The sequence below is a fragment of the Acipenser ruthenus genome, chromosome 2 (genome assembly GCF_902713425.1).
Source record: "Acipenser ruthenus chromosome 2, fAciRut3.2 maternal haplotype, whole genome shotgun sequence".
In the NCBI taxonomy this organism is placed as follows: Eukaryota; Metazoa; Chordata; class Actinopteri; order Acipenseriformes; family Acipenseridae; genus Acipenser; species Acipenser ruthenus.
In genome coordinates, this window is record NC_081190.1 from 61248505 (window position 1) to 61265894 (window position 17390).

General features: G+C 37.4%; 1 protein-coding gene across 3 annotated transcripts in view; it reads right to left on the bottom strand.

Moving 5' to 3' along the window:
* LOC117409540 (storkhead-box protein 2-like) overlaps window positions 1-17390 on the bottom strand; it is a 122386-nt gene that overhangs the window by 23033 nt on the left and 81963 nt on the right. For all 3 annotated transcript variants that reach the window (XM_034015747.3, XM_034015748.3, XM_034015752.3), the window contains exon 2: window positions 8314-8466. In XM_034015747.3, the coding sequence (XP_033871638.2) occupies window positions 8314-8466 (153 nt within the window). The remainder of the gene's footprint in view (window positions 1-8313; window positions 8467-17390) is intronic.

Below are 17390 nucleotides of genomic sequence, written 5' to 3' on the forward strand. Positions count from 1 at the left end.
CGTTGACGAGTACATCGTTTTAACAAAAATAAAAACACATTCAGAGTTTTCTGTAACGTATTGTAATGAACGTTGAGAATTAAGATTTATATTATATTTTGAGAAATTATTATATTAGCAGACAAAATGTTTGATATATATATATATATTAGAAGGATGTGTGTACCAGCGCTAAAAGAACGTTTACAAACTTTTCTCAACCGGGGTGTCCTGGGAAAAAATGTATAAAAAAAAAGAACCGTTCCAGCCATTAAGGCACAGAAACTAAAAAGATGGCAACTCCCAAAAATCCAGGTCCATAATCAAAGTTTCAACAAAACAAAGTTTTTATTCTTACAAACATTAGCTTATGCGTTTCAACAATATGTCTTCATCACAGCAGTACATGAAATGTGCATCTCAGACCTTAAATACATACCGTACCCACTATCATAGTTATGACAATTGGTTGCAAGTGATAATCTATTATAAAAATTAATACTCATTATATCTTTAGGTTAAATAGTTGACTGACTGTTAACAACCCTTTATATATACACAGTTGTGGAAGGGTGTGGGAAAACACAAGGCAGACACAAAACTCAAATATGAAACGCCGGCACAGGCGCCCAGATTTATTAGTCCATGCTCAGTTGGCAGGTGCTTCTGTGACAGTTCGGGGGTACTCTAACAGCAATTGTATTGTGCCCTGTCTTCATAAATCACAAACCAAATAAGTAAAAGGCGAAAGGAAAAAGGAAAACAAAACACTTTAACCCTTTGCAGTCCTATGTCGGACCAGGTCCGACATTATAATTTTCCCTTTCTGGTCCGATATCATCAAAAAGAAGTCAAGCACAGATTTCTATTCATTTTTTCTCTGGAAAAAGCCGAGAAAACCTTTCAATGGCCGAGTGAGACCGATAGGAGCCGAGAGAAGCTGGGAAAAAAAGGGGGCGGATCTGAGCAATACACATAGCCCCGGCACCACAGAGATAACACAGACACAAACAAACAAGATAGCTGCTTCCGCATCCAGCGCTCAAAGAATAGGAGGCTGTGTGGTCCAGTGGTTAAAGAAAAGGGCTTGTAACCATGAGGTCCCCGGTTCAAATCCCACCTCAGCCACTGACTCATTGTGTGACCCTGAGCAAGTCACTTAACCTCCTTGTGCTCCGTCTTTCAGGTGAGACGTAATTGTAAGTGAGTCAGCAGCTGATGCATAGTTCACACACCCTAGTCTCTGTAAGTTGCCTTGGGTAAAGGCGTCTGCTAAATAAACAAATAATAATAATAATAATAATAATAATAATAATAATAATAATAATAATAATAATAATAATAATGGCCGAGAGACAGGTAGAGATACGGGAGGAAATGTCGGAGTCAGAGGTGGGAAAGGAGCACACACATGGTGGGTTTATGGCTCTTGGGCAGTGAGTACAGATTGGAGTCCGAGAGGGGCAAGAAGGAGGAAGAGGAGGGTGGAATAGTAGGGGTTGCAGAGGATGGTGGGGAGGGAGTGAGCAGAGGACAGGGTATGGGTGGGGAAGGAGGGAACCTCCTTGTGCTCCGTCTTTCGGGTGAGACGTAATTGTAAGTGACTCTGCAGCTGATGCATAGTTCACACACCCTAGTCTCTGTAATTCACCTTGGATAAAGGCGTCTGCTAAATAAACAAATAATAATATCACAGACATTTGCATAGTTTTTCGAGATGTTATAGTAATACAATAATGACTTGGATTGCATTATTGAGGAGTTTGGTGATAAAACGAGTGATCAGGTGATCATATATCAGTATGTAAGACTATGAAGAGGTATGTGAAAAATACAGCGAACAAGGGGTGGGGCGGGGCTGGAGATGCAGTACTGAGTGTCCTGTTGATATGCAGTGCCTTTTAAACCTGTGAAAAAATACTTTTAAACAGCGCATCTAAAATAAACTGTGCATTTATTGCTGAATTAATGGACTGCTAAGGGTTAAGGAAAAGCTACAAAATAAAGTGTGCAGGTTTTTAACAGCAGCTCGTTACTCCCTCTAGCGGTGGAAGCCCCGAGAAACAGGCACTGCTCAATATCCTCTTTTACACACTGTGGGAAGACTCAGTCCCGCTAAGCTAACTATCTAAGATAGTGACAAGTAAATAACCGGTGCGTGGCTTGCTTGCACCACCGGGTCTGTGTGTCTCACGCTGGGGTTGCCGCACTGTCTCCCCGACTCGCTGCTCCAGAGTTTCCAGTTTCCAGTTTCCCTTCAGAGCATCAGGATTCCGCCGTGAAGTCACGCTCCACTATACTTGCTGTATGAGCCAGACAGGATACAAAACAGTGCCCTTTTATTCAGTCATTCACCCCGTATAGTAAAAACTAATTGGCAACGACTAAATTATTAATAATAAAAAATAAAAAAAATAAAAAAAATTATATGATAAAGTAAATGGTGAGTTTAAATGAAGGATGGAATTGTCCTGTAGAAAACACAAGGCAGTCTCTCCCCCCCCCCCCCCCCCCCCAAGATTTTTTGTGAGCAAGTAACCAGTGTGGTTCCACATTTATTGATCGCGCTTAATGATTATTCTTTTTAGTATCACTGTGTTGTTTTTCATTGCAAATTGATTATAATCTTTATTTATTTCACTTTTCATGCTTTCAGAGTGTTGTACTGTGTTACTCCCACAAGCAGGTTAAATTACTAGTGTTCCATTTGGGTTTTCATGAGTTATCATACCACAATAAACTGTAAAAACAAACCATAGATATAATCTTACATTTCTATTAAAAAATAAATGAGGAACACAACTGGCAAAATGTCTGAAAAATATGTAGCTTCAGGTCGGCACATGTATAAGGTAATTATTTGCATTGTTAACATGGAAACCTATTATATTTTTTTTTTCTGGAACTCTATGGACAATGTTACTGTACTTAAACTGTTTTCGAGTAGGTCAGAATCACTTCAATGAAAAGCCTTTGGTTTGTGCCAAGTTAATGTATTTAAAGCAGTACTTCATATGGGTTCAATTTATTTTTCTCTCAAAATAACGCCCTTTCAACTGTAACAATCTCCTACATAAAATTCAAGCGCTACATTTTTAAGGTTTGGAGAATGACTAGTTCCAAATAAATAAATGCAGGATTTCTTCCAATGTATGATTTTTTTTTATTTATTTCGAACAGAAGGAACATGCATAGTGGGTGTGGTAATAAAGTGAATTGAGTTGCAGTTGGAAACACAGTTAATGAATAGTATCTGAATACATTTTAAAAATAGCAGATAATAAACTAACGTACTGCACGACAAAGCAGGTTTCTGTACCAGAATGTGGCTTTTACAGCCAATTGTGAGGATGACATAACAGAATGTGTGATTTATAAACACCAAGACCTCTTCAGAAAAAGGGCGTCTGGACTTCTTACTTTGTAAGTATGATTCTACCCATCGTTGCCCTGCCAAGAAACCTCACACTACCTAAATAAAATGAACGTGACCTACAGTATACAGTTGTGTACAGAATATAAAGCCAATAACTCAAATGTGTTGCCTTTTTATCATGCGGAAACCATAACGTCAATCAACAATATGGTTGCCATATTACTGTAGGTCACAGATCAAAGTGAAGAATACCGTTTTGCAGATTTTGCAGAAAGAATTTCCGTAACATTGAAAATCAGAAATGAGCTGTTAAAGCCTAAGAAAATATTAGGAGGGTGCTTAATTAAATCTTTTAGAAAACAGTTCATAAAATGTTTAATTTATTATACCCATATACATAAAAGTAAAACTCACTTAAAACGCATAGGAATAATGATTACAAAAACAAAAGAACAATGATAATAAAAAAAGGATTTGAGCTGCAAAACTGTTCAAATGTTACAACAATTATGTATACTTTACTTTTTTTTAGCTGGAAATGTCCTTAAAAAGGTTTATGTCCCTTAATAATGGTGATTAAACAGTCAAGACTATTATAGTTTTAGAAATGTTCGGAAGCCTGGTTTAAAGAATGGGTGGGCCTAGGATACCTAAAAGATCTTTTAAACCTTGACTTAAATTTAAGACCTATTTTGGGGGGCTGAAGGCAGAAACAGTGGAATCAGGAATTTTGTGAACTGCACCTTAGCAATGTTGTAGCTGTCTGACCATTTACAGTACCACATTTAAACAAATTGGTCAGCATCCATTAAACCTCATAAATTCTTAACATCTGGTAATTTGGTATCTGGTATTTTAAGTAGCGCTTAACCGTAAAAAAAATGATTTAGTACTTATTTAACGTGTTTCTTCATACTGACAAATTCTGATGACTCAAAAAATGTGGGGAGATTAAGGAGTTTTCATAAAATATATTTTAATTATATACTGTGCTTAACTTGTGCCAGGGCACAGCCCCGGAACCTCTGGGCATGCAGAGTCATAGCCCCGGTACCTCTAGTTAAAAATCTCATAAAATGCTTTCTTTTTAAATTCTCAACACAATTGCATTAAGTCTGCAAGTTCTTGCGTGTATGCTAACGAGAGTCAGTCCACTGCCATGTTTGTAGCCTACTTTAAATTACTTTACGATTTCAGCTTTAGTGCCTTTAAGTAAGGTGACACTGGCTGCAACTCTATTGTCGTTTTTTATACACAAATAAGCTTACTTGATTTGAAAAACGTCATGAAGGATACAAGCAGCTTCTTACACTACTTGGTTTGCTTACATGAGTAGTACACAACAAAATATGAAAGCTGAACATTAATTTCAACAAAGAACAACAACAACTTTTTAATGAAAAACAAATATTGTAGCCTACTTCAATAGGAACATTAGCTTGCTATATTATATAAAACCAAAACAATAAAAATAATAACAAATCTGGTTCTCTCTTGCCTTTTTCAATGAATATAAATTAATTACTAGAGAATAAAAACATACTAAGATAACAACTACGTAGCCTATGTTTAATTAATCGTTTTTGTAATCTACCAGCGGCTTCTGTTGCACACACATCGCTGATAATAGTGCAGACCATGGGTCAAACCAATGTTCGTGTTGGGGTGCTTATTTATTTTATTTTTTTTAATCAATGTCATCCTTCTGGAGTACTCTGAATGCCTTTTAATTTGTTTAAAAACATAACAAAACATGTATACAGGCTTTTTTAAATTATTTGTCCTGTGGTTGCCTTTAATTAATTTTTCTGCCCGTACTAATACTTTGTATATGGCCGGTAGTATTGTCATTGCTTGCGTCCTGGTACCTCTTTCTTTACAAATTAAGCACTGGTGCTACCCTGTTATAATGCAACCTGTTACAGTGCGGAATCGGTTATAACATAATGCAATTTGACTTGCAAACGTTGGGTGAACGTTCCAGATAGTTTAAGTGATCCTGGTGATGTTATTGTGAATTACGCTAGGGTAAATTGTAATAGAAACTAAAAAAAGAAAAGAAAAGAAAACCTACAACATTGTGATTTTGTTTTATTGTTTTCAATCCGTCGTGTATCCGACTGTGGTGGGACCAGAGTAAGGGCTGATATGTAAAAAGGCAGATAAATGAATCCTGTTTTAAATACCATTACACCGCTGTAGCAATTACTATATTCACACAATTACTGTTTTGAGATTGAGCTGTTATTACAGAGCTCCCCTAAATCCCTTGTTTAGAAAGGTACAGGGTATTAATGCTTGTGACAGAGTAGCCATCTGCCATGTTGGTGCATGCATTCGCTCCTGAGTGACAGGCAGGCATTCGAAACGACAGGTTGAAGTTGATACACCCCGCAGGCGAACAGGATTTATTTACATATCAACACACTGAACAGCTCACGTGACACTACCAGCAATGGTTGCGCACGGAGCGCATACAACAAAGTGTATGAAAATTTTGGGATCTACAATCCTCCTGAACTAATCTTCTCTGTTCAATAATAAACTAACGTTGCTGAAGCGATTGATCATCGTGGATAAACAGTTAGGGCTGATATGCGATGGGCGGATACACATCGGATTACTGTAATTATAAAGCTCCCGTGCTTGCACTGTATTTTTTTTTTTCTAAAAGTAAAAACAAAGTGTTTGTTAATGTTACAAAACAAGTATGAAACAATACAAGTGTGTATAAATGCACTTGGTTTCTGTGTTATTTATTTACAGTTTACTATAAAAAAATACACAATTTAAATAAGAGTGGTGTAAACTTTAAACTGGTGGAATAGCAGTTTCTATTATACTGTATATATTGTATTGACCCAGGATTTACACTGTTGCAGGACTGGTCTACGGATCCTGTTGTTTGTTTGTGTGTCTGTGTTTGTTTGTTAGCAGGGAAGCGGTAAGCTTGCCTCAGCCAGGATTGGTGTGTGAAATTCGGGGCGGTGGGGACATGAAAGCATAGAGGGAATGTGCTGTGTGAATGTGCTGCTGTAAGAGTGCGAGACTGTTGTTTTTGGTGTGGCCCAGGGAATAATAGTCCCAATAAACCGGGAATTGAAGTACCTGCAAATTGTGTGTGTCGCCTTCCTTCATTTTCCATGGTACGCTACAATATTAATTTGGCTTGTGGGCATTGTAAATGATTTCGGGAACAAAAATGCCAATATTCATTACAAGGCGAAACACAAATTACGCTCCTAATTATGGACCCCGACAAACCGCATTATAACAGGGGAGCACTGTATATATAACTATCACCTATGATATGGCATGTGGGTGTAAATTCATTTTTGTACTAGTATGTTAAATTATATGAGTGCTTTCACAAGATTATATAAATTGGAGACGTAACAAAAATATGATAACAGGGCTTAATGACTAAACAGACACAGAGGATTTATAATTTATTAAACAAAATCCTTTCTTGGAAAAACAACTGTTAAAAAAAAATGCAAGAATTGCTTTGGAGTAGCAAGAACCACAGTGCTGTCATGGTGATTGCATTGAGCTCAATGGCAGAACAGAAAACTCTTATCTGTGCCTCATGCTTGCATGAGAAGGGTGTCTGGACCCCAAGGCTGAAGATCTTCTGAAACACCCTGACTGCACTAAAAAGGAACACCCAAGACATAAACAAAACAAGCCAGCTGTCAGCATAGGGCCACAATGTGCACAGGAAGATGAGCAGACATGCTTCCTAGGACAGGACAGCTGGGTTTCTAATAAAACATGCAACGTAATGGCTAGAAAGGCTTTCCTGATTTATAACTCTTGTACTCAGTTTCATTGTTTAATGGAAACTTACAAATATTTGATGCATTACATGGATATCCTCTTGGATATTAAGTATGTCCTTTTCCTAAACAGTGCGCCTTTAGGAGAAGGTCTTGTACAAAACTGAACCTTTCTAATACAAACTTGAACCTGCCACTGCTTTGGTAAACAATAAGAACTAAAAACTAGCACATGCGACAGAATTATGTATGCTCTATAATAGAGAATTTTAAGATTTTAGAGTGGCTAAATACATTTTAAGTTATGGGGTCAAATACGATTTAAATCACAGGCCTAAATCCTTTTTTTGTGTGGTCAGGACAGCCATATCAAAATTCATTCCTAGCTTCTTCCCACAGAACAGTAATTGCCCACACCCATAAAGCACAGCTTTTAATGTACTAAGCCCCACACATTCAAAGCCATGCTAACGAAGAATGCATAATTGACTGCAAACATGAACATCCATATAGTAAACACTTTAAAGAATCTGACTTCTCAGAACAATTATTGAGAGAACTCAACTTAAGATGGCTTGTCCACAATGGCAACTAATCCCATTAGTGTTGTTGTACCTAAATGCCCTTGTTTAGGTATATCAGTCTAATATTAGTGTTAGTATCGCTCATAAAATGCACTGCAATTTTCTTCCTTAGAATTTACTATGGTACTATTAAAATGCAGTTTTCTGAAGTAAATACTACAGTTTACAGTAGTATTTGATGTAAATTGCATTAATTAATATATATATATATATATATATATATATATATATATATATATATATATATATATATACATATATATATATATATATTGCATTAAAATACAGCACATAGTATACTATAACTACCACTTTGAAGTATGCAACAGGAAATACTACAGAACACTATAAAAACCTACATACTTGTAGTACTATAAATTGAATTCACTGTAATTTAATGCAGTATTTACAGCAAATTACTACTGTAAATTGTTGCATTTACTGTAGCATACTGCAGTAACATAATGTATTTTGTTTTATAAAGACAACACACCTTTTTACAATAATGGCAACTATACTTTCTAATTTATTTAAACATGTTTTGTGGGGGCTATTACTACTATTACATTTTTTATAAGTGAATTAAGACCAGTACCTGGGAAATAGGTTGCTAGGTGCTCCATCAGTGCCTCTTGTGTGACCGGTTTCCTTGCAGAGTTCATTGCTGAGATGGCCAAGCAAAGGATCTCCCCAAGTGGGATAAACTGTGACTGGCTGATCGGAGACATACTGATGGGTGACACATCACCTGCAGGGAAGCAAAGATATTGCTGTGTAAATTATAGCTGTTTAGGTGCCTATTGTGCAAACCTGCCAGCCTGTCTCATGCACTCAAGGGTCAAAAAGGAAAACAAACTTAAAAAAAAAACAAAAAACACATACATCCTAATACAATTACAGTTTAATAATAATATAGTTGTAAGTGAAAAGTCATGTTGACATGAAATTCAGCCTTATGGAGGGAAGAAGTCAAAGTTACAGTATTCATAAGGTTTTGCATATTTTATAGGTGTTGCTGCAATACTTTCCAGTTTAAGTGTTTAATATAAATCTTTATCAGCAAAAACACAATTTTCTTTTTACATGATTTGTTTTGCTTTCCCTTAGCAACACTTGTGGATAACCTCTTGGCACTGCAGGGAGTTGCATGAATGCTAAACTGTAATTCACAGAGTGACAACAAGGCTTGCTCCGAAGGAGGGAGGAAACTTGAGTGCCAGCAGCTGAAACTACCTTTATGGAATGCGCAGAAACTGGCATACCAGCAAATCCCGGTTTCAAATGATGTGCACGGAAGGGTAAGTTACGGAATGTAGTGTAGTAAGCAAACACACAGGGATTATTATTATTATTTGTTTATTTAGCAGACAAATTTATCCAAGGCGACTTGCAGAGACTAGGGTGTGTGAACTATACATCAGCTGCAGAGTCATAATTACGCCTCACCCGAAAGACGGAGCACAAGGAGGTTAAGTGACTTGCTCAGGGTCACACAATGAGTCAGTGGCTGAAGTGGGATTTGAACCCGAGACCTCCTGGTTACAAGCCCTTTTCTTTAACCACTGGACCACACAGCCTCCCAATTATGTTTGTTTGACAATCCCAATTCTGCTGAAGGGTGCATGCGGTTACCAGACTTCTGTTGCATTAGTTTAAAAAAAAACACTAAACGATTCAAAAGGCTAGCACACTGCCATGCATATTTTTATTTATTTTATTTGACCCTTTAGGCCCATAATGAGATAACCTATAGTTGTTCCTTCAGAAATATATAAGAAAAACTCCAGTTTGGCGGGAAAAAATATCCTCCTTTTCAATTCTTTGCTTTGCTTCCCAAGTTATAATAGTGCTTGAAGATGTCACTTATAATCTATTATAGCAGATAATAGCAGTAGAATGTCCCAGAGTGAAACATTGACATGCAGGTTTGGGGGGGGATTGTACGAAGAGCTAAAGCTACCTTTGGGGAAATATAAACGAGATAAAGTAGAAAGCGCAGAAAGCTGTTCGTTAAGGTGGATTTACATTGGAAGCGAGCAACGTGTTTGGTGCGACCGAATTTTGTATCTACAGCAAAAGCAAATATTTTAGCAGAAACTGACATGTGACCCTGTCCTTATCCCTCTCGCTGTTCTCCCACCCAATCCCACACAAGACAGAGGCAGCCCATTCACAACACCACTCACACGCAGCACATAAACTACAGAACAAGCAAGCGAAGCAAACACACAACAAAGACAGAGCAAAGTCGCCACACACCCAGGAGAGAGAGAAATGTAAAAGACACACACAATCACACTCGCAGTAATACAACACAATACACTCCCCACGTCTTACAAGTGACCACTTTTGCTTACTCCCATGAGTGGTCGCTCTTGGCAGGTTTTACTGTATATTTAAGTATAAAATGTAACCTGATTGTGGGACAGTTTTTATATACCCTTTATACGCTTGTATTTTGTAGAAGCACATCACATTCAACAACGTATTGTGTCTAGGGCCGTGCACAATCATGAAAGCCCAGATTTAAGCACAGGCAATTGAAAATCGCAGCAACATAAAAGAGTGCAGCTGTTATTTTAAGACAGGTTTCCAATAGCGTCTTTATTAATTGTTCGTTTTTTTCTAAAGTATTCCTAAGTGTCATGTACCCAGATCAATTCACACATGACAAATTCAGTTTGGTCTAAATTGTGGTAACAAAAAAAACAAAAAACCCTAAAATAACATGCTGTCAAACACTGTGACCAGTGTGGCCCTCAATGTAAGTAATTTATGTGTATCAATGGAAATTGAAAACCAAATACCTTGGTAAATAGATACACATTACTGCAGATGAGGCCTTGTTATGACAGCCCCTGTTCCATGGCACACAACTACAGGTTTACTAGATTTACCTGCTCTCTTTTTATGTTTCAGGGTATGATCTGAAGTACCCTGGCATATTGTATAAAAAGGGAGCAGATCTTGAAGATAAGTGCATAAAGCGAGGGTTCCCAAACTGGGGGCTGCAACACATACAAAAAATGACTCTGACAAAGCAACGTTCCTCAGACAGGGAGATTGATTCCCTTCCATAAACGCTGCTGTGAGGTGCTTGGGGTTATTTTGAATGTAGCACTGATGTTAGCTTAAGAACATAAGAACATAAGAAAGTTTACAAACGAGAGGAGGCCATTCAGCCCATCTTGCTCGTTTGGCTGTTAGTAGCTTATTGATCCCAGAATCTCATCAAGCAGCTTCTTGAAGGATCACAGGGTGTCAGCTTCAACAACATTACTGGGGAGTTGGTTCCAGACCCTCACAATTCTCTGTGTAAAAAAGTGCCTCCTATTTTCTGTTCTGAATGCCTCTTTATCTAATCTCCATTTGTGACCCCTGGTCCTTGTTTCTTTTTTCAGGTCAAAGAAGTCCCCTGGGTCGACATTGTCTATACCTTTTAGGATTTTGAATGTTTGAATCAGATCGCCGCGTAGTCTTCTTTGTTCAAGACTGAATAGATTCAATTCTTTTAGTGACATGCCTTTTAAACCCGGGATAATTCTGGTTGCTCTTCTTTGCACTCTTTCTAGAGCAGCAATATCCTTTTTGTAACGAGGTGACCAGAACTGAACACAATATTCTAGGTGAGGTCTTACTAATGCATTGTAAAGTTTTAACATTACTTCCCTTGATTTAAATTCAACACTTCTCACAATATATCCGAGCATCTTGTTGGCTTTTTTTATAGCTTCCCCACATTGTCTAGGTGAAGACATTTCTGAGTCAACATAAACTCCTAGGTCTTAGGAGTTCCCTTCTTCAATTTCAGTATCTCCCATATGATATTTATAATGCACATTTTTATTGCCTGCATGAGTGCCCACCCTAACAATATGTACCATTATACAACAAAAAGGGGTCAACAATAAAGAGAACAAAATAGGCAACTATATTAATGCACTTCATAACTATAACATTTTTGTATTATTACTTAAATAAATAAATGCAGGATTTCTTCCACTGTATGATTTTTTAGATTGATATATTTTTCTCCACCCTTGTTCAGTAGTACTTTTACTTGTACAACTGAACAAACTCTCTCACTAAAGATATAAAAAATAAAAAAAAATGAAAATGTGAGGAGTGTATTCAGTTTGGATTTGATTGTGTTAAAAAGAAAGATGGCCTCGATTACCCGAAGTTTGTGATCTGCTTCGGATACTCAATTTCTATGGATTCATTGGGTGGGGATCTTCAGTCAGGATGCCTATTGTCATGGGGGGCCTTGGTACCATGCCATGGTACCCCAAGTCAGACCATCTAAAATGGCTCCTAATAAGTTGCTACCAACATAATGTAACATACCTATTTAAAGAATCAAACCGATGTAGATTAAATACACATGGATCCCTATTTAGCCATGTACGGAAAACACACCAACAGTAAAGTTTCCTCATAGAAAAAGTGTTTGACCAGCCCTGCGGCACACTCCAATTGTTTTCCATTTACAGTCAGTCTAGAATGAATGGGTGGGATACAGTATGTGTAGTGTTCCGCGTTTCTGGTTTATTCAGAATTTTACTGAAAAATTACAGGATTTGTTTTTTAAGTGGACGTCGGTTTTTACTGATTTATATCCGATTTTTGTCTATTCAATATTTTCCCTAGAAAATACACAATATTTGGATTAAAATGGGGTTTTATTTTGACTCCGACATTGTAATAAGAAGCTCTACACTATATATCCTAGGATACAACAGACGTTTAGACATCAGATGATCAAGTAACATTCAAACGTGGTTCTCTGTCACTTCACAAACACATTATCACCTGATTATGTTGGCCAATCAGAGTTTGATTATTGTGGCAATTGCTGGGCGTGGTAACTACTAGCTTGATCAAAAACTAAATTGAAATACTTACACAAAAATATAATATTTTTACTAGATGAGGAATGGAGAGAAAACGTAAGTCAGCAGAGGATACATAGCCCTGCAAATACTGTTGCACTGAGGTTCATGTTTGCGCTGACAATAAAAGAACATACTGAAAAATAAGAAACACATTAAACTAAAACAAGAAAAAGAACTGAGAGACAAGCAATCCATTTATCCTGCTTTTACATGCGCTTTAATAAAAAGAGAGCGCAGAATGACTGTGTTAATGAGTTTGTCAGAGCCGCGCTGTGCTTTGCTGGACAGCCACTGTTTATTGCAGAGAGGTATGTAGGAGGCTGTGTGGTCCAGTGGTTAAAGAAATGGCTTGTAACCAGGAGGTCCCTGGTTCAAATCCCACCTCAGCCACTGACTCATTGTGTGACCCTGAGCAGGTCACTTAACCTCCTTGTGCTCCGTCTTTCGGGTGAGATGTATTTGTAAATGACTCTGCAGCTGATGCATAGTTCACACACCCTAGTCTCTGTAAGTCGCCTTGGATAAAGTCATCTGCTAAATAAACAAATAATAATAATAATAATGTATTGGTGACTTCGTGCGGCAATACTGTCTGTAGTAAAACACTGCCTAACGTTGACAATCTTAATCGTAAATATCTGACAGAAAATGGTGATGCTTTAATTGTCAATTTTCTTTTTTTTATGATTTCAAGGTGAATAAACCTGGCTTGTTTTGTGCTGAAGTCATGTTCATACCTTCTGTAGATACTATTTCAGTCAGCACAGCGATTGCCCAAACGTTCGCAAAGTGCCAGTTAACTTGGGAAAATGTGGCTTCGACTTGCACAGATTCTGCTTCATCATACATGCCAGGGACATTATTAATCAGAAACCAGAACTGCTACGCATCATATATCAGTGTTTTTTTTACTGAGATCCTCCCCCCACCCGATTTTTACCGATGTTTCAATTAAAAACTATTTTGTACCGATTTTATCCCTATTTTAATACATGTAAAATAAACTCTGAAAAATTCCCAGGAAAAAATTCTGAAGATAAAAACTGAAAACACGGAACACTAAGTGTGTGTTTTTCATTTTACCCTAAAAATGGGTGTCTGTAATGATAATAACTGACGGATGGTAACTGCAAATCCTGACAGATACCAATGCAGAAATCCATTTTTGAGGGATGATTAAGAGCAAATATCCAAGTAAGGAATTCTGCATTGGTAGCAAATGGATAACATTTTATTAAATCTTTTACCTATTTTTGAAGAGGGGGTGATTATCTATTCATAGATATATTGACTAATATATTTAGCAAGTGGTCTAAGTGGTGTACCAGGGGCTAAAGCACCACAAACCAACAAGGGTGGTCCAAAAAATGTTCCAGGACACTATATAGGCTATATTCTTTCTCTCTGAAGCTTTCCATTTTTCACATGGAGGTGATGTGTATTCCTCCGTGTTTAAACCCACCCCTTGGCCTAAGAATTAGGGGTCCCCCACAGGGCTGGGTTATTCAGGCTCACTGTCCTGCACTGTGGGAAGTCATTACAATGTGTTGCAGAGAACCAGGCACCTCCCACAACAGAGTGCTCAGTTTAAGTTCAGTTTAGAGGTTCGGAACAGTTGTAGCATTCTGCTGCAGGAGGAGCTTCAGTCGCACCAAGATGACGTCTCACAATGTAGAGCATTCAGCCATAACAAAGCAGCACAATGGGAAAACTTGAATTGTGAGCTCAGAGGATTGGATTACACTTTGGAAATGATAAGGTGAACACTGTAAACCACCCATATAGTACTACTGTATGCATAAAGGTCTCCACACACCAGACGCGATGCAGTTTTTTAATTGGTAACAAGACACTTTCTCAGCGACAACAACCAATTAATCAATTCGGAGACGGCCACATTCTGCACAAGTTTAGTGGGGTGGGGCTTTAACCCCATCCACACTGCCAAACAAAAACAAACAAACCACTTGTGTTGAATAAACATAATAAAAGTACTATATATTGATGTTCAATTCTAATTTACCGTTTTGTCATTATTCTGACACAGAAAAATACCAAACCCTATTATAGTGAACACCCTGATATAACGAACATTTCTCCAGGTCCCATGGGGGTTTGTTATAGTGAAGTTAGTCTGTATATCTATCTATCTATCTATCTATCTACATATATACAGTGCTCACCCGTTATAACGCGCCTCATTATAGTGCGGAATCGGTTATAACACAGTAGGGTTGTGGCTCCCATTTGCTCCATAATGCCATTACAGTAACCCTTTTATACTCGTTATAAGGCGGAACACAAATAGCACGGTCTTGTAACTATGGCTCCCACCTATAGCATTATTATTATTTATTTCTTAGCAAACGCCAGGTGCAGGGTATTTAAGATGTACAGCCTGTCTGTACGGGGCTGCTGAGTAGAAGGAAGCAGATAGTGTGCTCTGTCTCCGAGCAGTTGTACTGAAAGTGCTGTGTCAAACCTGTGTGGGTTTTTTGTGTGTTTGTGTGACAGGTAAACGGCTTAGCCGTCCTGCGAGTTAGTCAGGGACTTACCTGTGTAGTTAGTGCTCCAAAACGGAGTTAGGTATTTGTTTCTGTTTTATTTGTGTATTAAAAATAGCGCGTCGGCGCTTAAACTCCATTTCTCGTGTCCTGGGTCTGCTTTAAAAGGGGCAAACAAACGACCGTGAGTGCCGGCCGGATTACAATATATATATATATATATATACATAGGAAAAAATAGGAAAAATCTTTTGTAGCAAAAGTTTTGCTTTTGTGGAGGAGGAAAAAAGAAAGTTACAAGAAATAGATGTCTACAATTATTTATTTCAGCAATTTTTTTGCAAAATTCCAAAAATGCTACTACTTTTTTTCCTCATCCACACAAGCAAATTTTTTGCTCCAAAAGATGTTTCCTAAAATTCTTTGTTTTCAAGAAATGTCTAGAAATTATAAATTTCCATTGGGGTTTGTAAACTTTTGACTACAACTGTGTCTGTGTGTGTGTGTGTGTGTGTGTGTGTATGTGTGTGTGTATATATATATATATATATATATATATATATATATATATATCATGGTCATCAACTTCTTGGTCCTACGGATAGCTCTAGTTTTGAATTTCCAGCCTGGCTGACGTTTGTTACTGACATGCTTGTTGTTTTGGTCCTGTATGTCATGGCACCTGATAACCTGACCTGTTTAACCTTGTACTCTTGTTAACCCCTTTGCTCCAGCGATGCCTTTCTTTTTTTTTGCATTCCAACCTGTCATTCCTTATCCCTTGTGGCATTCTCCTTTAGTTACTCCAAATCTCATTTGGAACTTCCTGCCTAGGGTTATTGCAGAGTGCAGAAAGCTTCTAAAATGCCCTTAAAATACAATCAATCTAATGATTGGTTGCACAAAAATGTGAAACAATTCAGCGAGTTTCATTAGTTTAAACTTTTTTTTTTTTTTAAAGGACCATATATGTGCAACTGTACAAAAAGCATAATGTCAGACTTTCTCTTTTAGTCATAACTCTTGTTGATCCCTTGCATTTGGGTTTTCTGAACACACACACCTGAAATGCTGTTAAAAGATATTCTTGTAGGTTGATCACATGGGTGATGTGTATTTATGGTACAGAGATTATTGGTGTGACACTGTCTAGCTGTACGCAGCGTTGACATTATTACATGCATATCTTTTTTATATTTCTTGTTGCTGATATGAAGAGCTTGTACTGGAATAAAGATACTGGCGCACTTTGGACTGCTTAACATGAAAGGCACTGTATACATCTTTCCAGTCTCAAAGTAAGACCATGTGCTAAAGTAAAACCCTGATTCCCATTTATGAAAGGAACCCCATTTGTTTACCCAGAGACTCATGCTGGAGTGACATCAACTAAAACACAACATAGAGCAACACATATAATCTAGTACAATAATACATGCATTATAGTTAAGTAGTGGGATGGGCATTACTTTCCCTTTAGAATCTATTGTGTGAATACTGTACTTATAGTTACTTGAATAATTCAAATTGTATTAAACAGAAACTGACATCAAAAGATCACAGTAAAACAAATCACAACTGTACTGAACTGTAGGTACACTAGCTGACTTGGAGCATATGGTTTATGATAATAGGGGTTATTTCTATGCAATAGAGTAATGCAGTGACCTAACTGGGTCACAATTGGTGGGGACAATATTTATTCCAATCTTTTGGATTGCAATACACACTAAAATACTAAGATTTCGGAGACCATGTTTACCTTTTAATATTTGCCCTAGTCCTATCCCATTAAAATAGCTCACTAAATGTTACTAAAGGCACACACAATATTTATATTTAGTACCCCTTCATTTAAAGTATTTAGATTTGTATAGCGCCAGATTCTACAATTTAGAAAAAAAAGACAAGAAAAGCCTTTGTTTAACACTTCATGTGAATGTCCTCTAATAATGAGTGGTAGCAAACTGACAGACTTCAGAATCTCATCATAGATTTGGCTTTGCTGTTAAGATGGCATGAGAATCATAAAACCAACCTACCAACACTTAGCAATATGTCCGCTCTCATGTTTTAGGCTGTTTCAATTAAGACATTTAAAGAGGCAGAGCACCGATCTGAAAGTGTCACAAGTTTCCTGCTTCAGTGGCACAACAACATAAAACAGGAGAATAAACCACAGTGATCACAAACAAATGTGACCACCATATGAATGTAAATTTCCAACCACAGCCAAATAATAATAATAAAAAAGCATTCCTCTGAATTGTTGA